Here is a 23,116-nt window from a genome sequence, read left to right on the forward strand (position 1 = left end):
CTCCTGAGATTCTGTGATTCTGTGATTCTACCATGATCTCTGTTTCTCCCTCCAGCCCCTGGGCCGCCGGTGAGGTTGGTGTTCCCTGAGGTGCGGCTGACGTCCGTACGGATCGTTTGGCAGCCGCCGGAGGAGCCCAATGGAATTATTCTGGGTAAGAAAGAGCAGCAAACCGAGAAACGGGAGGGCAGGGCTGGAGACGAGAGCGAGCTCCGGTTGTTGGGTTTTCCTTCCCCACACATAAGCAAATCTGCGGTTAAAGAAAATATGTTGGTGTCAGCTGAGAGACATGGTACCCTGTGGTGAGGGGGAAATGTCCGCCCGGCTCCATGGTGTGTGCTTTCTTGAGCCAGAATTACACATCATTCATGGCACTGTGTTTGTCATCTCTCTTCCCATCTGCATTTGGGTTTGTGACCCATTTGGCTGGCGGTTGGGCAAGCTGCAGCAGGAGAGAGCTGGATTTTCCCTCCTTCCCTCCTTCACCTTGCCGGGCATGCCCAACATTTCAGTTTCATGTGTGCTGCCGTTTTATTGCTTCCTGTGCATAATACTGTCTGACAAGTCACAGGGAGTTAACTTGCGTTTGGCTTTTCATCAAGGGAAATAGGGGCAGAAAGGCACGACAGGAATTTGGGAAAAACCCTCTTACCTTCCTGCTCTCGTAACTCTTGGGTTGTCTTTGCAATGTGTACACCAGCCACTACTTGTACTTAAACAATGTAAGAATCCATTCTTGCCTCTAAAATTAAAGTAGCTAATAGTCACCCAGCAATTTTGTGTGCTCGGCTAAAGTTAAACACATTTTATGGTAGTTCTAGCTGGTGAGTAAAGATTTGTCTCTCAATTCTGAGAAGAGAAACAAAAGCTTTTGGGTTTTGTTTAGTCCTCAGTTTGCCAGGCCTTTCTGCTTCTAATTTCATTGCTGTTGTTCAGGTTTGCATGTAGTCTTCTATCAATATCTCCTGAAGCCTTCACTGTTTGGTGGAGGGTATCTGCTTCAAATACTGCTGTGTTGGTGACATCCCTTAAATAAGGAATGATCTTACATCGCATTTAAATGGGAAATCATGATCTCCAAGTGTTTGCTCAGGTGTATAGTTTCCCAAAGTGATCCTGGCGCCTGAAGATGCGGGGAGATTAGCAAAAGGGATGCGAAGGCAGCCGCTGCAGGGATCTTCTGAGCCTGTGTGAAGCTTGGCAGCAGTTAGCTGCCAGAGATGGATCCACGCAGGGTTTCTCTGCAGCTCAAGGAAGCTTGGCTTCCAGGTTGTCTTGTGGGTTTGATTTGTTGCTTTTTTCAGGAACTGTGTGTCCTAGAAGCTTGCTCTCAGTAGAGACTGGGATTTGAATCACAGGATGTGGTTAAGGAGAAAAAAAAAATCATTTGATAGAAATGATGAGAAAGTACAAAAAAGATTTTGCTCTCCTGACTGTGTTCCAAAGTCTCACATTGCTGCACTTCGTCAGCCTTATTTGCTGAAGCAGCAAGCTCGATGGAGTAGGAACTCTCTTTTATTTTGTCTTTCCACAGTGCTTTCTGCAATGCATCCCTTTTTCAGTTGGTTCTTACTCATTGCTGCTCCATTGATGATAAACTCATGCAAATAAATGCAGGGTTGGAAGGAAAGGGGAAGGGTGTCCTGTAAAGAATGCCTGGCATGGTCAGCGTGTTGGCTCTTGTCTCCGATGTCTTGCATAGTCCGTTCCCAGTAACACATCCCAGAATACCTGATGTTGTCCTGACTTGACTTTTTTTGCAACACTGGTGTTGTAACTAAGATTAATTCCTACTCTTTTTCTGTAGTACACTTCCAGGTCAATCAGTCCCTCTTTTATATGTGCATTAAGCTTTTTCTTTGTAAGTGTGATAATTCACAGGTGCCTTTATTGAAATTCACCTTACTGATTCCAGACCATCTCTCCCTATTATCAAGATCTACTTTAAATTACACTTTTGTCCTCTAAAGGGCTCACAGCCACTAACAATTTGGTGTTTTTTTTTTTTAAGTTGGCAATTCCATTGGCCAGGTCATTAATAAAAATCTTGAACAGAACTAGACTTGTGACTTTTTCTCATAAAACCTTACTTAATATGTTCTCTCATTTTGTCAGCAAACTACTGATAACAGCATTTTGACTTCTTTTTTCAGTGTTCGAGTCAAAACGTGTAGTATTTGTCTTAGGTTCTCTTTCTCATGTTTGCTTTTGACAAGGCTGTGTGCAACCCTATTAAAGTCTTACGTAAAGTCAATGTGGATCATATCTACTCTTCCCACCTGGCCAATTACACTGTCAAAATGGAAAATAGATTCTTTTATATTTATTATTTGCTCCAGACAAATACGTATTGGCGGTTACTTGGCACTTTATTATCTTCATGGATACTTATATATTGACTCATATTTTTTGCGGGATCTTTCTCGGTATTGAACTTCAACTTGATTTGTCCATAATTCCACTGTTTTTCCTTTCCCCATTTTAAAAGATAGGGTACTTCTGTAATATTCTGGGATGTCACCTGTCATGTCCCCAAGAAGATAATCACTAATTATTTGGAGATGGGTCCAGCTAGCGACATAAGGACTGCAAGACAAATTCCATCAAGCCTTTCTGGCTTGATTACTTCTAGCTTAACTAAATATTCATTACCCTGTTGTCTGTTCTAGCCTACACCCCTGCTTACACTGTTGTCAGTTTTAATTTGAGTAAAGTATCTAGTCAGCATCAACTTCTTTTGTGTCTGAAAATGAAGCAATGGAGGTATCAGCCTTCCGCTCTCTTGTGTCTCACCTGGCTTGTGTTCGTCTTTTCTTCCCTGTAGTTGACCTGTCCTCCTTCTGTCTCTTGAATTTCTAATGTTTTTATAAAATCTTTCTTGTTGCCTTTGATGCCCTTTAAGTTCTAAGTCACTTTGCACTTTGGCCATTCTGATTTTGTCCCTGTGTGCTTGTGCTGTCTATTTATACACTCCCTTAGACACGTGTCCTGCTTCAACTTTTGTCCGATTCAGTTTTGATTTTCAGGTCATTAGTGAGCTCTGAATGCAAACATATTGGCCTCTTCATGTCTTTTGTCTGCGCTGGGATAGTTGTACCTTTTTTTTTTTTTGGTCTCTTTTAAAACTGTCAGCTAACCTGAATTCTTCTTTCCCTTAGAATTCCTTCCCAGGGGGACGTTACCTGCCAATTTCCCCAGTCCACCTCTTTGAAGTCCATTGTCTTTATTCAACACTTCTCACTCCTTTAGATTTTTTGATAGTAGAAACGTTGAGGTTCGTGGAGGAAGTAGTTAGCTACCGATGTCAGAGAGAAAAAGTAAGAATTACTCATGCTGGGTACTTCTGTGATCTTTCCTAAGAAGTGAGGAGTGCTTCAGAAATAGATAAAAAACCAATGTGTAGCTTTCTAAGTAAAGGTTGCAAGTTTTGGTGGGTTTTTTTCCTGTGCACCTTTTAAATCTCATTACTGTAATGAACTTCCAAAACACCACTGTGACCACCACGGTCAAGTGCACTGAGGTAGAGTTGTTGGAAAAAATAAGTTAACATAATTTTGCGCAGTGGCCCTCAATTCACTAGTGGAGTTAGAAAGAAAAAATACTTGTTTTGCAAGAGCAACTTATATTCAGAGCCTTTGAACTAATGTTCCTGCTCTGCTAGCTTTGTCCTCTGAGTATACAAGCACCTTTGCAGCTAACATTTCTGTAATCTGTATCAAAACATGTTCTAGCATTTCAGAGAGAGATTAGCAGGATGAAATAACTGGCAGGCACCAAGAGGGAAAACCACTTGTTTGTTTGTTTAAATATTTTACTGTGGAAGACTGCTAGATATTTCCATTTCTCCTTTTGGGAATGTTGCAGTAACCATCTGAGGCTTTGCTCTATCTTCTTTTCTGCACTCGGTTCAGCTAGCACCCAGCATAGTCCTTTTGGATACTGTTAAGGAAAGATGATGCCTTAATGTGCGTACTCGCACTTGTAGCCATGAGCTTCCCCTGCAAATGAGAGCTCAACCCCCATCCTTCCCGGCTCTGGTTAGTATTCCTCATGGTATCGTTGTATTTAGCATTTACCTGCAGCTTATTGTAAGAACTCCACTGAGAATTAGAACCAAAATTGGATGTAATCCATGTTTGCAAATTCATATTTTGATCCCAGACTGCATTTGCACACCCGCTGGCCCTTAAACAGATAAGCAGTAAAATCAACAAACTGGATTGCTGCTCCAGTAGGCAGAGCGTAACCTCCCAATATCGTTTGGCTTTCCCTAAGTTCTGTGACAAATTAATAAATGTTTGTATCTCTGCTGCACCATGGCCTGCATGAACGGGTGCTGTCACTTCTGAAGGGCTTTGTATGGTGATGAGCTTGAAAGCTTTTTTATATTCATGGAGTGTTGTCATCTTCCTGCCTGTTTGCTTTGGGGAATCCACTGGTTGTGTTGCAATGACCTAACATTTAACAGGCAGTTCAGTCTGTTGCCATTTATTGAGTTCAGAAAGCGTAGCTCATAAACCGCTTGCAGTTGTGCAAAAAATACTTAAAAAGATGCTAATGTAAAAATAAGCCTAGTTTCAATGAATAAATAAACTCCTGAAGAGTTGATCTTTCAGGGCTTTTTTAATGCTGTTTTGAATGGTGATTGAATGCCTGGTGAACAGCAGAACTCCCAATAGCAGAAGTGAATTGGGATCTAATATGGGGAAAAAAGAAAAATTAAGAAAACGACATGAATTCTTCTTATTGACCATCCCGATACTTCATACTCTGTAAGATATTCCTTTCCCAAGAAAGTTTGCTCTGACAACCTTTTAAAGATCTTAGTTTCATTCATAACCTTTGCTTTTTTATTTTTTCAATCTAAGATACCTGTGACATCTTATTGTCATGCTCTAATAGGGGAAGGAAGCTTCCTTATTCCTCCACTGCAGCAATTGTGGTTATTGCCTCTTAGAGCCCCTGAGCATACATTAATTTCTCTTTGAACACTTTCCATTTACCTCTATTGATTTGCCTCGTTTGATGTCACTTAACATTTCCTGTCTTCTCCCATCCCTTGTTGCTGAAATCCATCAACTTAATAATTTTATCTTTTTGATCTTGCGTTAGCCCTAATTATTATCCAAGCTGTGGTTTAAATACTGCATCTTCTGTGTCACTCAGAGAAAGAGAAAAATGATGCTTTTTATGCCAGTGTGTATCCTGTCTGTCCCAAGCTGTCTGATAGGAGAAGGTGACGTAGGGGATCAAAATGAAGATGCTGGGTGTCTCTCAGGCGGTTTGTAGGTGGAATAAGAGTGAGCTGAGCTCAGGTGCAGAGGTTGGATATGTGTCCTCCATCAGAGAGAGGGAAGTGTTTTGTTTCTGAGGAAATGCGTAAAAGTGGTGGCTCTGGTTGTGTAAACTCTGCCTGAGATAGCCAGGAAAACAGATATTTGCTCTGAGTGCCAACCAACACGGCAGGGGTAGGAGAGGACAGTGAGGGCTGATGCTGTTTTTCAGAGGGATGCATTGGAGGGGACTTTGCAGAGCCTGTCAGAGGCAGGCTGTGACGAGTGATTTCCTCTTTCTTGTGGCTAAATTAGTTTTTGCTTTAGCCAAGGATCCACTCTTGTGTAAGTTATTGTAATGGCCTAGATATGTATGTGTTCCTCTGCCTAATCTGAGCATGTTTGTAATTGGCTTTCCAGCATGAGTAGCGCCATTTAGCAGTAAATAGTTATCTTTCTATTCCCTCCTTACATTTTAACTACACTTTATATTTTACAAAAGTTTCGAAAAGAGAGGAAATTGCTCGACAAGGATGTGTCCCAGATATCATACTTATCTTTTAATAACTAGATAAATCAACTTTTCTATTCTTTTAATATTCTGTTTCCCTCCAGGTCTTATCCTTCACGTCTTATGTCCCTTTATCAAATTTCTTCAGCCATCTTAGCTGCTTCTTCCTTCATCTTCCCTGCTCTGCTGCTGTAAAAATTTCCCCAGTGCTTTTCTTTGACTGTTTTTTCCCCCTTATTGAGATCCTGCACTGGGGTCCTCACTCCTGCGTTCTTCACATCTATATAAACAAAAAAGATTGTAGTATATCAGTTCCTTATCCCCATTGCTATCTGACTTTCTCTGGACTTTAAAAAAGATCAAAATACTTCAGTATTAAAGGTACAGAAACATTTTTGTGAAATATATTGGACCAGTAATGGGAGAGCTGGTGCCATGGATAAAAGGAGGTAGTTTGCAGGTGATAAAATGAAATGCTCAAAGCGTAAGACCCTAAGACTTTGCTGGGATCTTTACATGCTCAGGAGCTGTGAAAAATCAACATTAAGGCACTTTGGTGAATCAGCTTTGTCCCCAGACCCGTTTGTAGCTGCAGCCTGGGGGAGCTTGGGCTGAAGAAAAGCCAAGTTGCTCTTTGAGGTGTCGGTGCAATCTAATTTGTTCCACATGAGGCAGCTATGGCTGTGGCCTCACATCCCCTAGCAGCTGCTAGAGAAAAATGGACAAGGAAACGCTGGTTCGTGGTCAACAGCACTGTGAGAGTCCGCACACCAAAATTAATACCATCTGTATCCCAATTAAATTCCACTGTTTGTGGCAGCGTGCACCACACGCAAGTATGGCACTCATACAGTACAGGAGACCGCAGGAACTCTGTGCCTTTTCTGTGTGTAGGCATGTGCCAATTGCTGCATATTCACAGTGGGAAATAAGTGTCATTGATTTTGCCTCGTAGCCACAGGTAAGAAAAAAACCTCAGTTTTCATGTGCTGACCTTCGCAAATGAAGCACGCCAGGTTTGGCTCCCCTTGTTCTTGTTATGGCCAAAACGCAATGGGAGCTCAAACTGTAACTGGGATATCAATTCCAAGAGAAAGAGATGGTCTCAGGTGCTGCAGACCCCTCTGTCATTTGGAAGATGAGCAGAGGCTTGGCAGAGTCGTGTCACGACTGTTTTGTTTTCAGCTGGTTTGATTTGGATTTGTTGGCTGCCCTCTGCCCTGTGTAACTCCGTGAAGCATTTAATCATACAACTGTATTCAGCTTGGGCAACAAAGCCCCACTCCAGTTCTGGTATTAATTGATTTTGGAAGTCAGCAGCTGGACTGAAAGCTACCATTGAGCTCCAGAAGTGAGAGCCTGATTCAATTGCTGGGTTTACAGAATGGATTTGAACATTTGGCAGCTCCTCTTTGGGGGACAGTTGTTGCTAGTGGTGCGTGAGAGCTCTGGAAGGCCTCTCTTGCACAGTTGGATCATTAATAATACAGGCTAAACTGTGAACTCCTAATTGTCAGGCAGGTTGGAATAGGAGTTATCACTTACGGGCATCAACAAAATTGATTATTAAGTGCTGCATGGTTGAAGCAGGACCTCACAGCTCGCAGGCTTCTTCCTTGGGCTATGGGCAAGGGCAGGAACGTTGAATGATAGAAGGAGGATGCTTTTATTGGCAGTTCTGGCACTTGCTGCAGTTACAGAGGAGTGGGAGAGCTGAGAAAAAAGCAAAAATCAGGAGCAAATCTTGACTTGAGCAGTACAAAGGCTGCATGGTTTGGGCAGTCCAGCTGCTCTGCAGCTGAGGAACCTTTAGTTAGAGCCAATATTGAAAGTGTGAGAGGGCAGAGCTGCATGTGAGCGTGTGCGCATACACGTGTGTGGGCATGGGTTTGGGTGGAAAGCTGAAACAGAGACTGTTGGCTTGAACTGGCTCAACTCTAATTGCATGGACTCTGTTTCTAGGCCTTTCCAGTATTCTCAGGAAAGATTAAACCATTTTTGTATCTTATTGGTGTAAAAGGTGGAAATTGAGATCAGTTTAATGGCAGATAATATTCGGTAGACCCTTGTGTGTGCCACAGTGTGTGATTTCCCTTGTAAGGTACGGCACGTGACTGGGGGAGCGCTATCATACAGCAGAGCCTTATGGCACTAAAGGAAGCAAAGTAGTTTGTTCTGGTGTCAGATAAACAATGAATTACAACAAACTAGTACTTTTGGTGTTCTTTTGTCTCTGCCAGGAAAAAATCCTAACCTGTCTTTTGTTGCTGCTGTGATTTCAGGGTATCAGATCGCCTACCGGCTGGCCAGCAGCAGCCCTAACAAGTTCACGACGGTGGAGGTTGGCTCTACAGTCAGGCAGTTTACAGCTACAGATCTCGCCCCGGAGTCAGCGTACATCTTCCGAACATCTGCCAAGACCAGGCAGGGCTGGGGGGAGCCTCTGGAAGCCACAGTGATCACTACAGAAAAAAGAGGTAATGCTTGCAGCCACAGGTCGAGGCACTTTCTGTTGCATGCCTTGGAGCCTGCGCTGCACTTAGGGGAATTCTAATAACAGGCTACAGCCTGTGCATCTCCTCCTCCTCACCCCATAAACCTGCCCCAAACCATAGCAACATCATGATTTGAGAAAGCTGGTGAGCAAGACAGGCTTTTATGAGACACAGCTCTTCTAACCTGCCGGGCTGTTGGAGATTGATTTTTCCATCAGCCGCTATATTGGCCGTATGCAGCTCCTTCTGAAGTCGGATTTATTATTTTTTTCAGTTCTCTCGTTTTCTGGAAAGTTTGAAATCTTAAGAAAGTGATGGATGAATTATATTGATTAGGGAATGCAAAATGAGAGGTGAGTGATGTTGCAGGATTTCTCCATGGCTCCTCCATTGTGCCTCAGCCCTGACCTAATGTGTTAGTAATTACTCTGGCCTTTCACTGCCGCACACTTGAGTGTTCGCATCTGGACTGCCCAGAATTTTTCTGCTTCTTGCATCAGCCGTAAAATGGTTATTCGCATTCGGAATCTCTAACGTTGATCTTTAAGAAAACTACTCCCTCAAAAATTAGAACCATGCCACTTCTGTGATTTATGAAAATCACAAGTCAGAGAGCAGCACGCTTCAGCAGGTAACTAGGGTAGACTCGCATAGACGTCTTTCAGCTGTTGTTAGCGCTTTTGCATGTGTTTGTGTGCCCGGTTTTTTCTCTTACCCCGAATCTTGCACCATAATACAACCAATTCTATTTACTTTTAGTTCTTAAAACATGCCTACTAAGTAGTCTCTTGTTTTAAGTCCTTTCTACACCTTGCAAATCATTTAGCGCAACAGTAAGCATTTCCCATGCTATTTGCCCACAGTATCTTCCTTATTATTTTATTTTAAGAAGAGAGGACATTGGCCTGATGTTCAACCATCAGCAGCAAGAACCTGTGGGGTACATTTCAGCTACTTCTGGCCTATCTGGTTGGTGTTAAACTTCCCCCTGGCAGAGCTCTGCAGGTCATGTGCAGCCTTCCAAGTGCATAACAGCGCAGTCCTCACAGAGAGAGCCTCTAGAGCTGTGTTAGGAAACCTAAAGTGCCTCTGCTAAAGATACTGTCCATCAAAGAGATTTATCAGCTCAGGGTTTCTTCCACCCCTGTCTGATTGCTGTCAAAGTGGAAGTTTGAAGTCCAACATGTGGAAGTTTCAGGAAAAAAAAACCACGATGCCTAATAAAGTGAATACTCAAAGCTCAGAGCCTCTCCTTTTCAATAAAATGTGCTCACATTTCTCAGACCGTGCACAAGCTGCGGCTGGATACACAATAGCTCACGGCAGAACTCCCAGCTCCGCTGCGGGAACAGTGATCCCTTGTTGCTATCAATGCTTTAGGGTTATCTTGAATAGGCAAGGCATAGTGTAAAATGAACCCTTTCTCCTTTTGATGGATGGCTCTGCTGTGTCTCTCTGCATGCTGTGGAACAGAGTCCCAAGGCACCGAGTGTTAACTGAGCTGATCCCATATGTAAAGTGCAAAGAGAAGAATCTGTAATCTCGCATCAGCAAGATTGATATGAGGGGATGATAAATAAATTTATCTAGTGCAGCTATTCTGCTAGCAAGTAAATAAACAAACAAACCCAAAACTTGTGCACATGACAGTAAATATTCTAGAGTGAAAAGATATTTAAATACCATTAATAAAAATGCATTTCATATCCTTGTAGTTTTTGATACTAAGGTAGGCAGGCACAAAAATTCCCTTGAAAATTAGCAAAATTGGGCACTCTTGTCCATTGAAATGGTGGTGTGATACCCTACAGAATAGTCAACACCAATGATCGTGGCGGAACTGAGTCTGAAAATGTCAATGTAGTGAGAAATTAAAAGTCGCCCATTGAGTCATATGGCCTGGCCTTACATTCCTGCACAAAGAACTCACCTTAGCATTTGCTTGTGGCCAAACTCCCATAAATAAACTCTTTATACTAATGGTTTTGTACAAACAGTCAAGAAGTATATCTTGCAATACAGGAGATTTTAAGATCTCCCTTTAGCAGCAGAGGGAAACCCAATCATGGGAGACTGTGACTGCAAGATCTGACCTGCCCAAAACTGCAAGCTGGTTAAAGTTATCAGCAGAGAGGATTAAATCCCTGCCCGGCACTTGCTTCCTCTGCTAGAACGACCCTGAGTACCTGTCTCAGCCTGTCAGTGTAAGGCATTGACCTTTTGCATCGTGCTCCGGCTCGCGGGCTGCTGGCACCGAGGGCTTCCTCCAGCTAATAGCTTACAAATCTTTGGGCACTGATGTCAGCAAGAGCACGCTGCAGAGAAATGCCAAAACGCACAGGAAACGATTTTCGGGGATGGCATGGAAATGAAGCGCTCGGCATACAGGGCTGTGAGGAATCGGGCAGGCAGAGGTGTGTTTATGGAAACAAGTGCTGATGAAGTTGAATTGAATTGCTTCTCAAAAGCAAGTCACTGCGGTGTCTGCAATCAATTTTTGCTTTATTACATGCCACACATTTTAATCAGAATCAATAATCTTCATGATAAACAATTAAACAATTATTCCTCACTCTATAGAGTTTCTCTATTGAAATCGATGGAGTGCGGAGACGCAGTGACGGGAAAGGAGATCTATACTGGAGCAGTTGGGGACTGGCGTCCTTACACCTGCATTACCATTCCCTGCCTCATCTAAAAGGCGTACAGTTAATTACTCTGGAGAGATCTCCCTCAGCCTTGGCACTGGCTGGTTTGACTTTGCAGGTTCAAGGTTAGAGGATGTGAAGGGAAGAAGAAGGGAGGTTTGGAAGGGAACTGCAGCGGGTACCGAGCCCCAGCTCTGTATTGTCTCCAAACTGGGATTTGGAAGCAGCAGCAGGAGCTGCTGATGGTTCCCTGTCCTTTGCCAGAGGCAGCTGGTGCAGGAATTCAGTATCGGCTGTAAACCTGGGCTCTGCTACACTCCGCTCTGTCTAGCTTCATCCCTGCCCCTTCATGGCTCGACTGGGGAGCAGCTGGTGGAAGAGGATGCTATGTAGCACAGAGATAACTTAGTCCTGTAGTACCAAGTAGTAAGCACAGGTTAAAAATTGAACTAGTTTGCAAGCAAATTATGTCAAAATGGCAAGTGCAACTGGAAGCACCACTGAGTTTCATTAAACCTGGCTTGGTTTGTTTGGCTGCTTGTCTTAATGGTTATTCCTTAACCTGTGTGGTGGGTTGACCCTGGCTGGATGCCTGGTGCTCACCAAAGCTGCTCTATGACCTCAGCTGGACAGGGGAGAGAAAATGTAATGAAAGGCTCGTGGGTTGAGATAAGGACAGGGAGAGATCACTCACCAGTTACTGTCACAAGCAAAACAAATTCGACTTGGGGAGGTTAGTTTAATTTATTATCAATCAAATCAGGGTAGGGTAATGAGAAATAAAACCAACTCTTAAATACACCTTCCCCCTCACCCCTCCTTTTTCCCAGGCTTAACTTTACTCCCAGGTTCTCTACCTCTTCTCTCTTGAGGGGCACAAGGGGGACAGGGAATGGGAGTTGTGGTCAGTTCATCACACCTTACAGAGTCACAGCCTTCTTTGGATCCATCTACCTGCTCCAGTTTGGAGTCCTCCATGGGCTGCAGGTAGATATCTGCTCCACCATTAACCCCCATGGGCTGCAGGGGCACAGTCTGCCTCACCATGGTCTTTACCACTGCAGGAGAATCTCTGCTATGGAACCTGCAGCACCTTCTCCCCCCCTTCACTGACCTTGGTGTTTGTAGAGTTGTCTCTCTCACACACTCATTCATCTCTTCTCTGGCTGCACTTGTGCAGGGTTTTTTGCCCCACTTCTTAAATATTTTACCATAGAGGTGCTACCACTCCACTCAGCTTGCCTCAGCCTTGGCCAGCAGCAGAAGCCAGCTGGCATTGGCCCTATCGGACATAGAGAAAGCTTCTGGCAGCTTCTCACAGAAACCACCCAGTACCAAAACCTTGCCACACAGACCCAATACCAACTGCCAGGGTAAGGACCGCCCCCCCCTCCGTGTTTGGGGCCTGTTGCTAGGAAAAAATGTGTGTTCAATGGTGACCTTTTTTTCAGGGAGATAAGAATGAGGTTTACTGATCTTGTTTGCAGTAGAAGGTTAAGAAATGGGATGGCTTGTATACTTCATGGGGCAAGTCCGAAAGTTCGATCTCTTGTGGCATTACCACTGAAAATCTGATCAGGCTGTCATGTTTTATGTTACCATGAATTTGCTCTCAAAGCAGTACCAAACTGTGGTTTGATTGCAGAACGACCAGCACCTCCCAGACAGCTGATGACCCCCCAGAGTGATGTGTCCTCACGGAGTCTGCTGTTGAAGTGGGTCCCTGGAAGTGATGGATCTTCACCAATCCGATATTTTACAGTACAAGTGCGAGAACTGCCACACGGAGACTGGCAAACCTACTCCTCTTCCATCAGCCATGAGGCAACATCCTGCAATATTGAAAGGTACGGTGAAAGAAATTCCCACATTTTCCACTTCCAGCAGTTAGGAAGCCAAAGCTAGTGTCACTCATCTTCACAGTCTTTTTAGGGGAGAGAGTTTAAGTGAGATTACTGCTCCTGTTTTAGAGGTTGTGTTATGAACAGCAGTTGAGAGATTTGCTGAAGGTCACGCAACAAATCTAATTAAAGTTGGATTGCAATGCATCTTTTTGAAGCCCTCCGTGAAAGCTCAGCATGGTAGATAACACTACTCAGGCTAAACCATATGTAGTTACACAATGCTCTATAAAATACAACTAGTTAAAAATCCTTTCAGTACTGACTGATGTTAAAATCCACTCTCAATGCTGGATTGCAATTATCTCTATATAAGCTTTTCCAGATGAAATAGGAATCATTTTTATCTGTGTTTTCCATACTGAAGTTTATAGATAGCATCAGAATGTTTAAACTTTGTTATTCAGGCTTCATTATATCCTCAGCAATGCTGTTGTAATTAAAGTCCTTGTAACGTCTGTAAAAGCAATTGAATGTCTATGAGAAGTACTTGTTTTGCTGTCCATTTTCTCTATTGACCAGCTAGCACAAATCAGATTATTTTTAAAAGGCCATGAGCTTTTGGAGAATCAAGTATTCAGAGTGTTCAGATACAGATTTTTCAGGTCTGTTATAAAAAACAGTGGCTGTGGTACATGGCAGTTTGCTGGTCACATGCCAGAAGATACAGATACATCACTATCCTTTTGTCTACCTGTGCAGAAAAAAGGAAAACTTGACTATTATAGGTGCAAATATTGACCTTGGAGGTGTTAGCCCCACCCTGAGTTATACCCAGTATCCTTCCAGTCAAAACCTGTAAAATCAAGGAAGCCAACTATGTCATTTAGGCTTGACATTGGCATTACTGAAAACAAAAGATCAAGAAAGGTGGCTCAAATTATTCAAGCTGTTCTAGGTAAGTAATGGTGTCCTAATAGGGTGGAACTACTGAAAAGATTTCTTCTCCTCTTCGCTAAAAGCATTTTCCTCTGAAAGTCCAGAAGAGTCGTACACGGCTGGTGCAAGAGTGCTGCCCATCACAATGCATTAGCCCTTGATGTTTAATCATTCCTTACAAGTAACTTTACTTGGGTTTGTAGGCAGTGTTACATCTGCCAGCTGATGGCTAGACACTACCAATTAATTAGCTAAATCCCCTGTAACTTACAGCTCTGCATTTCTAGCCTCTGCGTGTGACTCAAAATGCAGCCTCCCCCACGCCTGCCCCTGCCAAGCCGAGACAGAAGGATCCTTGCGAAGGTTATGTCAGCTGGAAATCGCTCTTTGCATAACTTAAAGCACTGCATAGATAGAAGAGCTGCAGGGAACCTGTTGTTACTGTCTTTATTAAATAATCCAGGTAATAGCATTAATTTGAAATTCACTAGGAATAAAAGGCAGTGATCAAACGGTACAGACAGAGGCTTAGTCAGAAGGCTGGTGCTGGGAATGCCAGTGCCTGCTGTGCGCTGACCCCGGGCACCTTTACCTTCCTCCTCCCTACCTGTCATAAACATCCACACACTGAGGATGAGCTGACCCGCGGACCTGTTCTGAGGCTATCTCAGGCAAAGCACCTTGAAATCCAGGTTTTGCGTAGCTATGCTAAACATGAATAACTCTCGTCCTTTCCAACATGCCCCAGTCGTAGGCTGCTCCGTGAACTGCAACTCCATGGCTGTTTTCTGGAGCGCAATCCAGCTATGAATCCATGTGTGTTTTCGGGAACTCAACCCAAGGGAAATCTGAGAAGGTGCTGATGGCAGCAGGGATGTGAACACCCCCGCGTCCTGAGGGAGCTGGGGGAGTCTGTAAAGAGAAGGTGATGTGGAGAAGAGACAAACTGCTCCATGACTTTGGTTGCCAATGGGCAGATGCTCTGTAGAGGCTTGTTCAGTAGTGATGATATGGGGAGATTTCATCACTCCACCCTCTTTTTTACATTCCACAGCTTGAACCCGTTCACCTCTTACAAACTGCGAGTGAAAGCAACCAACGACATCGGAGACAGTGACTTCAGTGCGGAGACTGAAGCAGTCACCACTCTGCAGGATGGTAAGCGAGGAGGAGAGGCACGGCGGGGGCATCACCATGAGACGGGCGCTCCCCAGTGCTCCAGGGGTGGCTGAAGCCACTACAATGTGTCCTCCACTGGGACTGTGGAGTGAAAATGCAACATCCAATGCAATTTTGTTCATAGGAGATTGATACAGGTAGTAATGAGATGTGGCTGAATTAATAACAGGCAGCCTTAAGTGTCCTGCTGTGCCCTCTGATAATGAATCATACTTTCAGGAGTCTCAAAATGGAATTAAACTCCGTTTGATTGGCTTCCAAACTCTGCACTAACCATTATCTTCGCAGAAATTGAATAATTTACAAGAGATCATTAAAAATAAATGTAGAACCATGCATACATTTGAAGAAGTTTCTTCAATTGTTTTTACTTGCAATCCACATCAGTCTGCAATATGGCAAACTTGCTGAGGTATAAGTAAGAAAGAGTATGAAGCTCCTGGAAACATGAGCATTTAATCCTGCAGATCAGGGCTAATAAACTGTGAATGACATTGACAGGGCTTTTATTTTTAGCCTTAGAGATCAGCTTCTAATTCCTTGATTGTATAAAGGCAATGCCTGAATGCAAAAGTAGCTCTGATGTCGTGAATGGAGAAAGGAAAAAGCATCAGTATTTAACCTTAACCTGGGACATAGGACAGTACTGGGATACATACATACATACATACATACATATATAGATATATATATAAATATATATATGGTGCTAGGAATTAGCCAGTATTTTATACAGTGACTAGTTAAATATTGCATTCGGAAACAAAAATAGAAAACTATTTTTCAAAGGGATGTTTAAATAATGTGATCTTGAAATCAGAAAAGCAGAGAGCAGAGCTCAAGAGTATCCTAAGTTAAAGAACCCACGTAATACTTGAATAATGCCCCTAACAACCTTTTAAAGACATCCTGAATCTCCACCTTGCTGAAAAGCAGTTGCTGCACTGGTGCAGGCTGTAACTGGTACTGATGAGGCAGCATTGACTGTTTCAGGATTTAAAATTTTATTTTCAATTCTCTTTGAATTTAGCTACAGTGATTCCAGAGTTGTGCTTGGCCTCCTCACAATACAAAGGGGAAACACTGCGAAAGCTTCTCACCTCCTTAACAAACTGAACATTTATTTTGCTGAGCAAACCTGGTGCTGCCACTAGATCATTGCACCACGGAGGGCTGTCAGCCCCTGATAAGCCTTTCTCTCTTTCTATTCGAGCTGCTATGCTCTGTGTGTGTGTGTGCTATAGGCCATGGGCACAGGAATGGGTTAACCCGTGGTAAATCAAGCTATCCTAACTAAAAAAACCTGTGAATATGTGACATAGACTCCTAAAAACAAGGTGGGCTTGCCCCAGCTGTGGCAAAGATACTATGGAAAATTTGGGAGCGGTTTACTCACACTTTTAAGCACACACACAGCTGGTTTAGCTTTTCCTTTCCAGCGTGTTCCAGCTGTTTGTGAGCGGCTGGCACGCTGCAGCCTCCTCCAGATTTATGCCTGCAGCTTTTCTCTTATTCCTGCTCAAGTTGCCAAGGCCACAGGTAGAGCAAGGGATGCGTGAGAAGTGGCTGGCTCTGCCTGGCTTGCAGTGATATGAATATGCCCCGCATTGCTTTTTGAGACCCACCACGTAGCAAGGGATAGAAGATTTTTTTCTTCAGCACACTAATAAAGAGAATCTGATTAATAAAAGCTGTCCATTTTCCACCCTGTTGCTATAACTGCTGTGGTTATCTTTTTTTTTTTCCATATTTAGTTCCAGGTGAGCCACCCAGTTCTGTGTTAGTGACTCCCCACACGACTTCATCTGTTCTTGTGCAGTGGCAGGTAGGTAAAATGAAAAAAATTGATGTTTCTGGAACAATTTTGTGGTTTCTTTGACTTGTTGACCTTAATGATACATCGCAAGGAAGGTTTTCCTGAGCTGGAAGTAGTGTAGTAAAGTTAAAGGACTGCAGTTACTTCCTTATTTTCCTGATCTAGGCATATATTTTAGTGATGGATGGAAATTTCTGGCGGTTGCTTTTACTTTATGCCCCATGAGGAAAAGCTTGGGAGGTAAAGGAGTTTCTGTAGCAATGTCCAAGATCATTACTGGTACAGATTCTCCTGTCCTTTCATCGGTATCAATAGTCGTGCATCTTTACATTGGAAACATTCAACAGAGTGCAGCACGGGTGAAGATCAGGTAATGAAAAGCTCGCTTTCCTTCATCTCGCGTACTGCCTCCTCCAGCTGCTGAAATAATCAGAGGCATACGCTGTGCCTGAGATCCTGCTCGTACCTTTGAGGAGCTCCGTGTGCCCTTTTGGCTCTTTGAGGGCTAAGAATCGAGATTTCTTCAGAGAAAAGAAAGGAAGTTTGAGCTCTCCGAAATATCTCCAAGATGGATGTGAAAGTATTCGTGCCAAGTCTGCATTTTATACAGGCATTTCCTCTGCCTTCCTTTATCTTTCAATACTGGCCTCCTGGGAGACGCTGGAACATTTTGTGACCCGGTGTCTGAGGGTTTTTTTTTGCAGAGTGAGCATTAATAGAGGGAACCCAGTGGAGCACTGCACGTTATCCGTAACCTATCCTGGAAAGCCTCTGTGCACCCTGCTCCTGAGACAATGTCCCACAAACATAATAAGGATAACTTTGGACAGATTGTGTTACAGTGAAAAATGTACATATGCCTTTACAGTACAGATGGGGCTCCTTGCATTTTTGGGGAAAAAAAAAGGAAAAAATATATGTATGAGGGTCTGTTTATTGCTATGCAGCAGCACTTTAAAAATACGCCTGACTGTAGTGCTGGGTTGCTGGCCCAAGTTCACGCAGCTCAACACTGAGTAACATCACCGCTTACAGCATGTTGAACAAACAGAAGACATGTTGAGCAGTTTCACCGAAGGAATTATGGAGAGATGTAAATCTACTGCCCCACCTACAAATAAAGCCCACGGTGAAGAGAAAAAGGTAGACAAAGAGAGGACAAAGAGGATGTGAGGCGTGATGTACCGCAGAAATCAACATTCCCCCAATTGACTGATTATTGGTGTGTAGTTAATGTGAAATAGGTGGTTGTTTAGGTAATTGGATGCTTTTTATTTCATGAAAATGAAATGGGGTTGTTGTGCCAGAGCCGTCTCAAGGGAGTTGTGGGCGATTATATGTCATTACTACATGTATATTAATAGGTCCTGGTAATTCAGCCGTACTGTATTTTTCAAATAAACAAAAATCTTCAAGTCCCACAATAGCCTCCAATTAAGAGGAGGTTTCACAGCAGTGTCTAAGAAATAATGTAAACTGAAAACAGCAGTCAAGCTAAATGGGAGAGTAGATTTCCAAGCAAAGCTAAATTTTTAACTTTGAGCTGTGTTAATAATTCACAAAACAAACTCTAGATGCACTATCTGTGCTTTCAGCTGCTTGGTCCAATCAGTCCATTATTTTTAAATTTAAAGTAGGGAGAAAATAAGTAATTTCCATTGAGGTCTGTTGTATCAATAATGCAAGGTTATTTCAAATGTTCAGGAGCATATTACAGTTAACATCAGGATCATGTACTGTTCTGCTTTTACCATAGAGATAACAATTACTCAGACTTACATTTTAGTCTTTTTTTTAAACAGCACAAAAATGTTACTCTTACTTCTGTACAACATTACGGGCTGCCACTCATAATCATTTTACCTATTTCAGCAGATCCCTCAGGCCTTCCTACAAAATCTTAAATAATCCATTACATCAAAAGCAGAGTTTTGTCCATGAAAGACAGATAGGAAGGGGAAGACCTGACCTTTTAGCAGAGTACCCTTTTCAGGAAAGAATCATCATTTCCACGGCAAGGAGAAAGACAGTTTTCAAGCCATTTATTTTCTGAGCTTTCCTGTCCTAAATTTAAAGGAAGGAAAAAGTGGAGAATCAACATCAAAGCATGAGAAAACAATGCTTGCTATCAACAGATCAGTGTTGTACCGCAATGAGGAATTAAACTTTATCTGTTAGGCAGTTACACGGCAGAGCAGGAAGGAACAGCCTCTTTTGAAGATTCTGGAGGATATTCCACCTCAACTTCTTTTTTAGATTAAAAAAAATGTATATTATTAGTTAAAATAGGAGAAGACAATGAGTTTTTCCAAAAGCACCTTCATTCTAGGTAATAATTAACTGAAATACAAACCCATGTAATGGTCATGGTATTTTGTTTTCATTGTCAAGAACATTTCAGCTGATCCATGAGCGATCACATCATCAGGCAGCCCTGGAGAAGACTGTTGCTTTTTTTGGTCTGTTTGTTCAGTCTCTTGGACGAGGGGCTCAATCTGAGACTAGGAAAGGGTGTTGTACAAGAGGTTGATTTATTTGCCTTGTAAAATGGAGTCTGAGAGGGAATATGATTGCCCTTTTGAAAATACATCACGGGAGTAAACACTCCATAGGGAAAAGAATGATTTAACCTAAAAGGCAATGTTAGCACAGGAACAAATGGTTATAAAGTAGCTCTGTATTATTTAGAGTTGAAATTAAATGGAGGTTTCTAACTGCCCAAGTAGTGAGGCTTGGAAAGACTTTTCAGTAGGAATATCAGGATGCAGAAAAATCAGCTGGGTTTGTGGTGGAGCTTGCTCTGTTTGTGAAAAGGACTTTGAGCAGCCGACTTTCTGCAGTCTTGAGGGCCTGATGATGGTGAGGGGTCTGGAGAACAAGCCTTATGAGGAGCGGCTAAGGGAACTGGGGTTGTTTAGCCTGGAGAAGAGAAGGCTGAGGGGAGACCTCATCACCACCTACAACTGCCTCAAGGGAGGTTGTAGAGAGGTGGGTGCTGGTCTCTTCTCCCAGGTGATGGGGGACAGAACAAGGGGAAACGGCACCAAGCTGTGCCAAGGGAGGTTCAGGTTAGAGATAAGGAGGAAGTTCTTTACTGAGAGGGTCGTCAGAAGCTGGAACAGGCTGCCCAGGGAGGTGGTGGAGTCACCATCCCTGGATGTATTTAAAGAGCAGGTAGATGAGGTACTTAAGGATATGGTTTAGGGGGTAGACAGGAGCGGTTGGACGTGATGATCTCAGAGGGCTTTTCCAACCGAGCAATTCTGTGTGTGATTCTGAGATTCTTGAGGTCCCTCTCAATCCTGTATTCCTAGACCCTTCTGTAATGTAGATACTAAATAATAATGAAAGGTGGCCAGAGCTTCTCCAAGGCACGGAGCACAATAATGAGCATGAAACAATGATGGATGAGGTTCTCCAACCATGCAGAGCGAGTACAGCAACATCTTGGGACTATTTGGATTGCTTTCAGCAGCCTCTGGGCAGGACAACTGCAAAGGAAGGCAGTTGCTTGCTGGAGGAGTTCCTGCTCCTTTTCTTGGTCCCTGTGTAGCTTTTGTATATGCTACTTCACGATTTTTTCTTTTTTGGTTTCCATAAATTGCAGTCTTTCTGCTTAATTCCTTCAGCTCTCACCCAAAGCAAAGTCCTTTACACTGAGGCAGGACAGCTCTCTCTCTCCTCTTGCCATTGTAGTCAAGTAATGGAAAATTCTTGTCATTTCTGGAAGCAGAACGCTAGGTTATTTCCAAGTATCTTCCTCCTTTCCTGCAAAAATATTCTTACTTCATTAAAATTACATGTGGTATTACTTTCTATTGCAACAGCGTTTCACACCAGCATTAATTTTTCCATGATGGGCAGAAGGTTTTCCTTAGTAAAGTTCTCAAGATTGCTAGAGATCTTTCTGGATTAAAGGCAAGATCATCATTAAAATCCTTTTCATTTATACTTTCAGCCCCTCAAATTTCAGCACAAGAATCTTTAGAAGATAAATGGCTCAGGGCATCTTTTCTTCTCTGCAGTTCTTAGCCTGTATTAAACTCATAAAAGTAATTTTTTTTCCTAAATATTAATTCCTTGGCTCGTCTCTAAGCAAGCCATTCAACAGAAATCTCCTTTTCAGTGCACTGGCTGTATAAGATGTGAGGGGCTGCTGAGGAACCTTTGCTATGTCTGAGCATCTTCCAGCACGTTGCAGAATTTAAAAAAACCCTCATATCTGAGGTGGCCCAATGGCCACACCAGTTGTACTGCTCCAGGCTGTTCTGGAGGAAACCTGGGTTTGCAACACACCAGAGTCCATCACATAGTGACTCCTCTCTGAATGCCTCTCTGAGGCAATTAGACCTATTTTCATCTTCCTAATTAAAGCCAGGACACACCAGATCTTTGTTATTGTCTCTTCAGTCTTCCAGTACAATAATGGCAAGTGAAGAATGTGCTGTGAAGAATCCCCAAGGAAAGTAGCCACCAAAGAGATTTTGTCCTCAACAGAATAATTTATTGCTTTCCATCTTGAGAGAAGTGAAATACTGTTTTGCTGTTCCACTGCTGGTGGCCAGCACTGTGCATTTTCATGGATGTATTTATTTATGTTCTTTACCACACACAGGTTCCTGTGGACCAAGTAGGAAAGGAGCTTAGCTCGTAGCATAGTGCATCAGGTGTCAACTTTGAACTAAAGAGCCTTTTGTAATTGCCACAACGGGGTGAAATCGTTAGTTATCTTTAACTTGTGTTTTTCAAATTACACAAACTTTGACCCTGTATGTTATTAATGTCTGTATTCACCGGAAAACACTCTGGTGTCAGCGACTGCCCGTCGTGATGGATGCTGGTTGTGGTGCACATCCTAACGAGCTCGTTTTTAATGCGAATGTTTTCCAGCCTCCCAAAGTCGAGAGTCTGAACGGCTTGCTGTTGGGATACCGAATCTACTACCGGGAGCTGGATTACGACACTGGACCTGGAACAGAATCCAAAACCGTCCAGAACCCCTCAGCTTTAAGAGCAGAGCTCACACGTAAGCCCACATTTTGAACCCTGTAACATCCCAGAATGGTGATCTGTTGTTATACTTGGCACCGTTTGCCCTCTTGCCCCTTGGAAATAACACCCAATGGTGTCTAAGAATGCTGGAGATTGTTTAACTTTTACAAAAACATGGTGAAGATGCTGAAAAATGCTATTAACTGTGATCGGCATTGCTTGTAATGGTGCCCTCTAATCTACACCAGCATGCTCGGATTGATGTTGTGTACCCCATGTATCCCCTGATTTCCTGCTTTCTGCTACCTCCATTTCATTATCACCGTGGTATACTTTGTTCAGCCGTCAGACAAAAACGAGAGGGACTTCATTTTCCTTGCTTTTCTTTTTCTTCTTTGCTATTTTTTAGTAGTTTTCATAATTGACATTTTGTTTTTCTTTTTGCAGTCCAAGAAAACAGAACTAGAACTTTTATAATTTCAAAGTACTTGTCCCTATTTTGTAAGAAAATAGCAAAAATGGGCAAGAATTTAAAAGTGCATGCTTACCATGTTAGTCACTGGGGTTTTTTGGCTCACATGGATAGAAAATGGAGAGGGAGAGGAATAATAGAAAAATTAAAAGGATTTTTAGGCAAAAGCTAGAAAGGAAATCAGAGGGAAGAACAGGCAGAATAAAATGATGGGAGGCAAAGATGTGAGCACTCAGTAGCCTGACAGATATGGTCCAGCAATGAGACGTGCTGACGGAGGGACCAGCTTTTGTCCTGTTTGATGTCAGTGAAATGTTCAGAATAAGATAATGCTCTAAAAGCAGCAGAATAGGGTTGAGTGAGACTGTTTTAATATCTTACACCATCTTCTCTACAGAAGTTCTTTTCTACAAAAGCAAGAGTGATTTTTGTGGGGGTGTGGAAACAGTAGATGCTTTAAATATCACCTAAGCACCTAACTCTGACCTTAATTGTATAGTCAGTGCTGGATGAGACTTCTCAGACCGTACGGAGTTTTAACCAGGACAGAGCAGAGATGTAAGGCTCCTCTTATAGGTGTAGGTTCACATAAGCGTTTTTCCCAGACAAAAGCTGAATGATTGACTATGTAATAGGCATGAAATGACGACTTTGGATGCTTTCTAGTCTTACAAACCAGGGAGCCTCTAAAACCTACCTGCTTCCTCCTTCCCTCTTCTTGGCTAGCCCTGCAGCTATGTTCCTAAGAGCTGTAGAGTAGAGAAAAAGGTGCTGTATCTCTCCAGGGAGTCAAGAGAGAGAGAAAAAGGGGTGGAGATGAGTGTATTTTAAGATAAATTTCCCTCTTTCTCCTCATAATGTGACAATTCTTACCTTAGTATGCCCATGTTCCTCACTGACCTGCAGTTTTGCACAGCTTAGCATATTATTACAATTCGCTCGCAGCAGGA

At 42.9% G+C, this 23,116-nt stretch overlaps 1 protein-coding gene across 1 annotated transcript in view; it reads left to right on the forward strand.

Moving 5' to 3' along the window:
* Positions 1 to 55: 55 nt before the first annotated feature.
* Positions 56 to 23,116, forward strand: part of SDK1 (sidekick cell adhesion molecule 1) — a gene marked incomplete at its 5' end in the record, with an annotated part of 67,577 nt that continues 44,516 nt past the window's right edge. The window contains 6 exons of the mRNA XM_010180326.1: positions 56 to 154; positions 8,067 to 8,261; positions 12,573 to 12,774; positions 14,762 to 14,865; positions 16,641 to 16,711; positions 21,593 to 21,728. Coding sequence (XP_010178628.1) covers positions 56 to 154; positions 8,067 to 8,261; positions 12,573 to 12,774; positions 14,762 to 14,865; positions 16,641 to 16,711; positions 21,593 to 21,728 — 807 coding nt within the window. The remainder of the gene's footprint in view (positions 155 to 8,066; positions 8,262 to 12,572; positions 12,775 to 14,761; positions 14,866 to 16,640; positions 16,712 to 21,592; positions 21,729 to 23,116) is intronic.

This window comes from Mesitornis unicolor, unplaced genomic scaffold (assembly GCF_000695765.1).
Source record: "Mesitornis unicolor isolate BGI_N332 unplaced genomic scaffold, ASM69576v1 scaffold1183, whole genome shotgun sequence".
NCBI lineage: Eukaryota > Metazoa > Chordata > Aves > Mesitornithiformes > Mesitornithidae > Mesitornis > Mesitornis unicolor.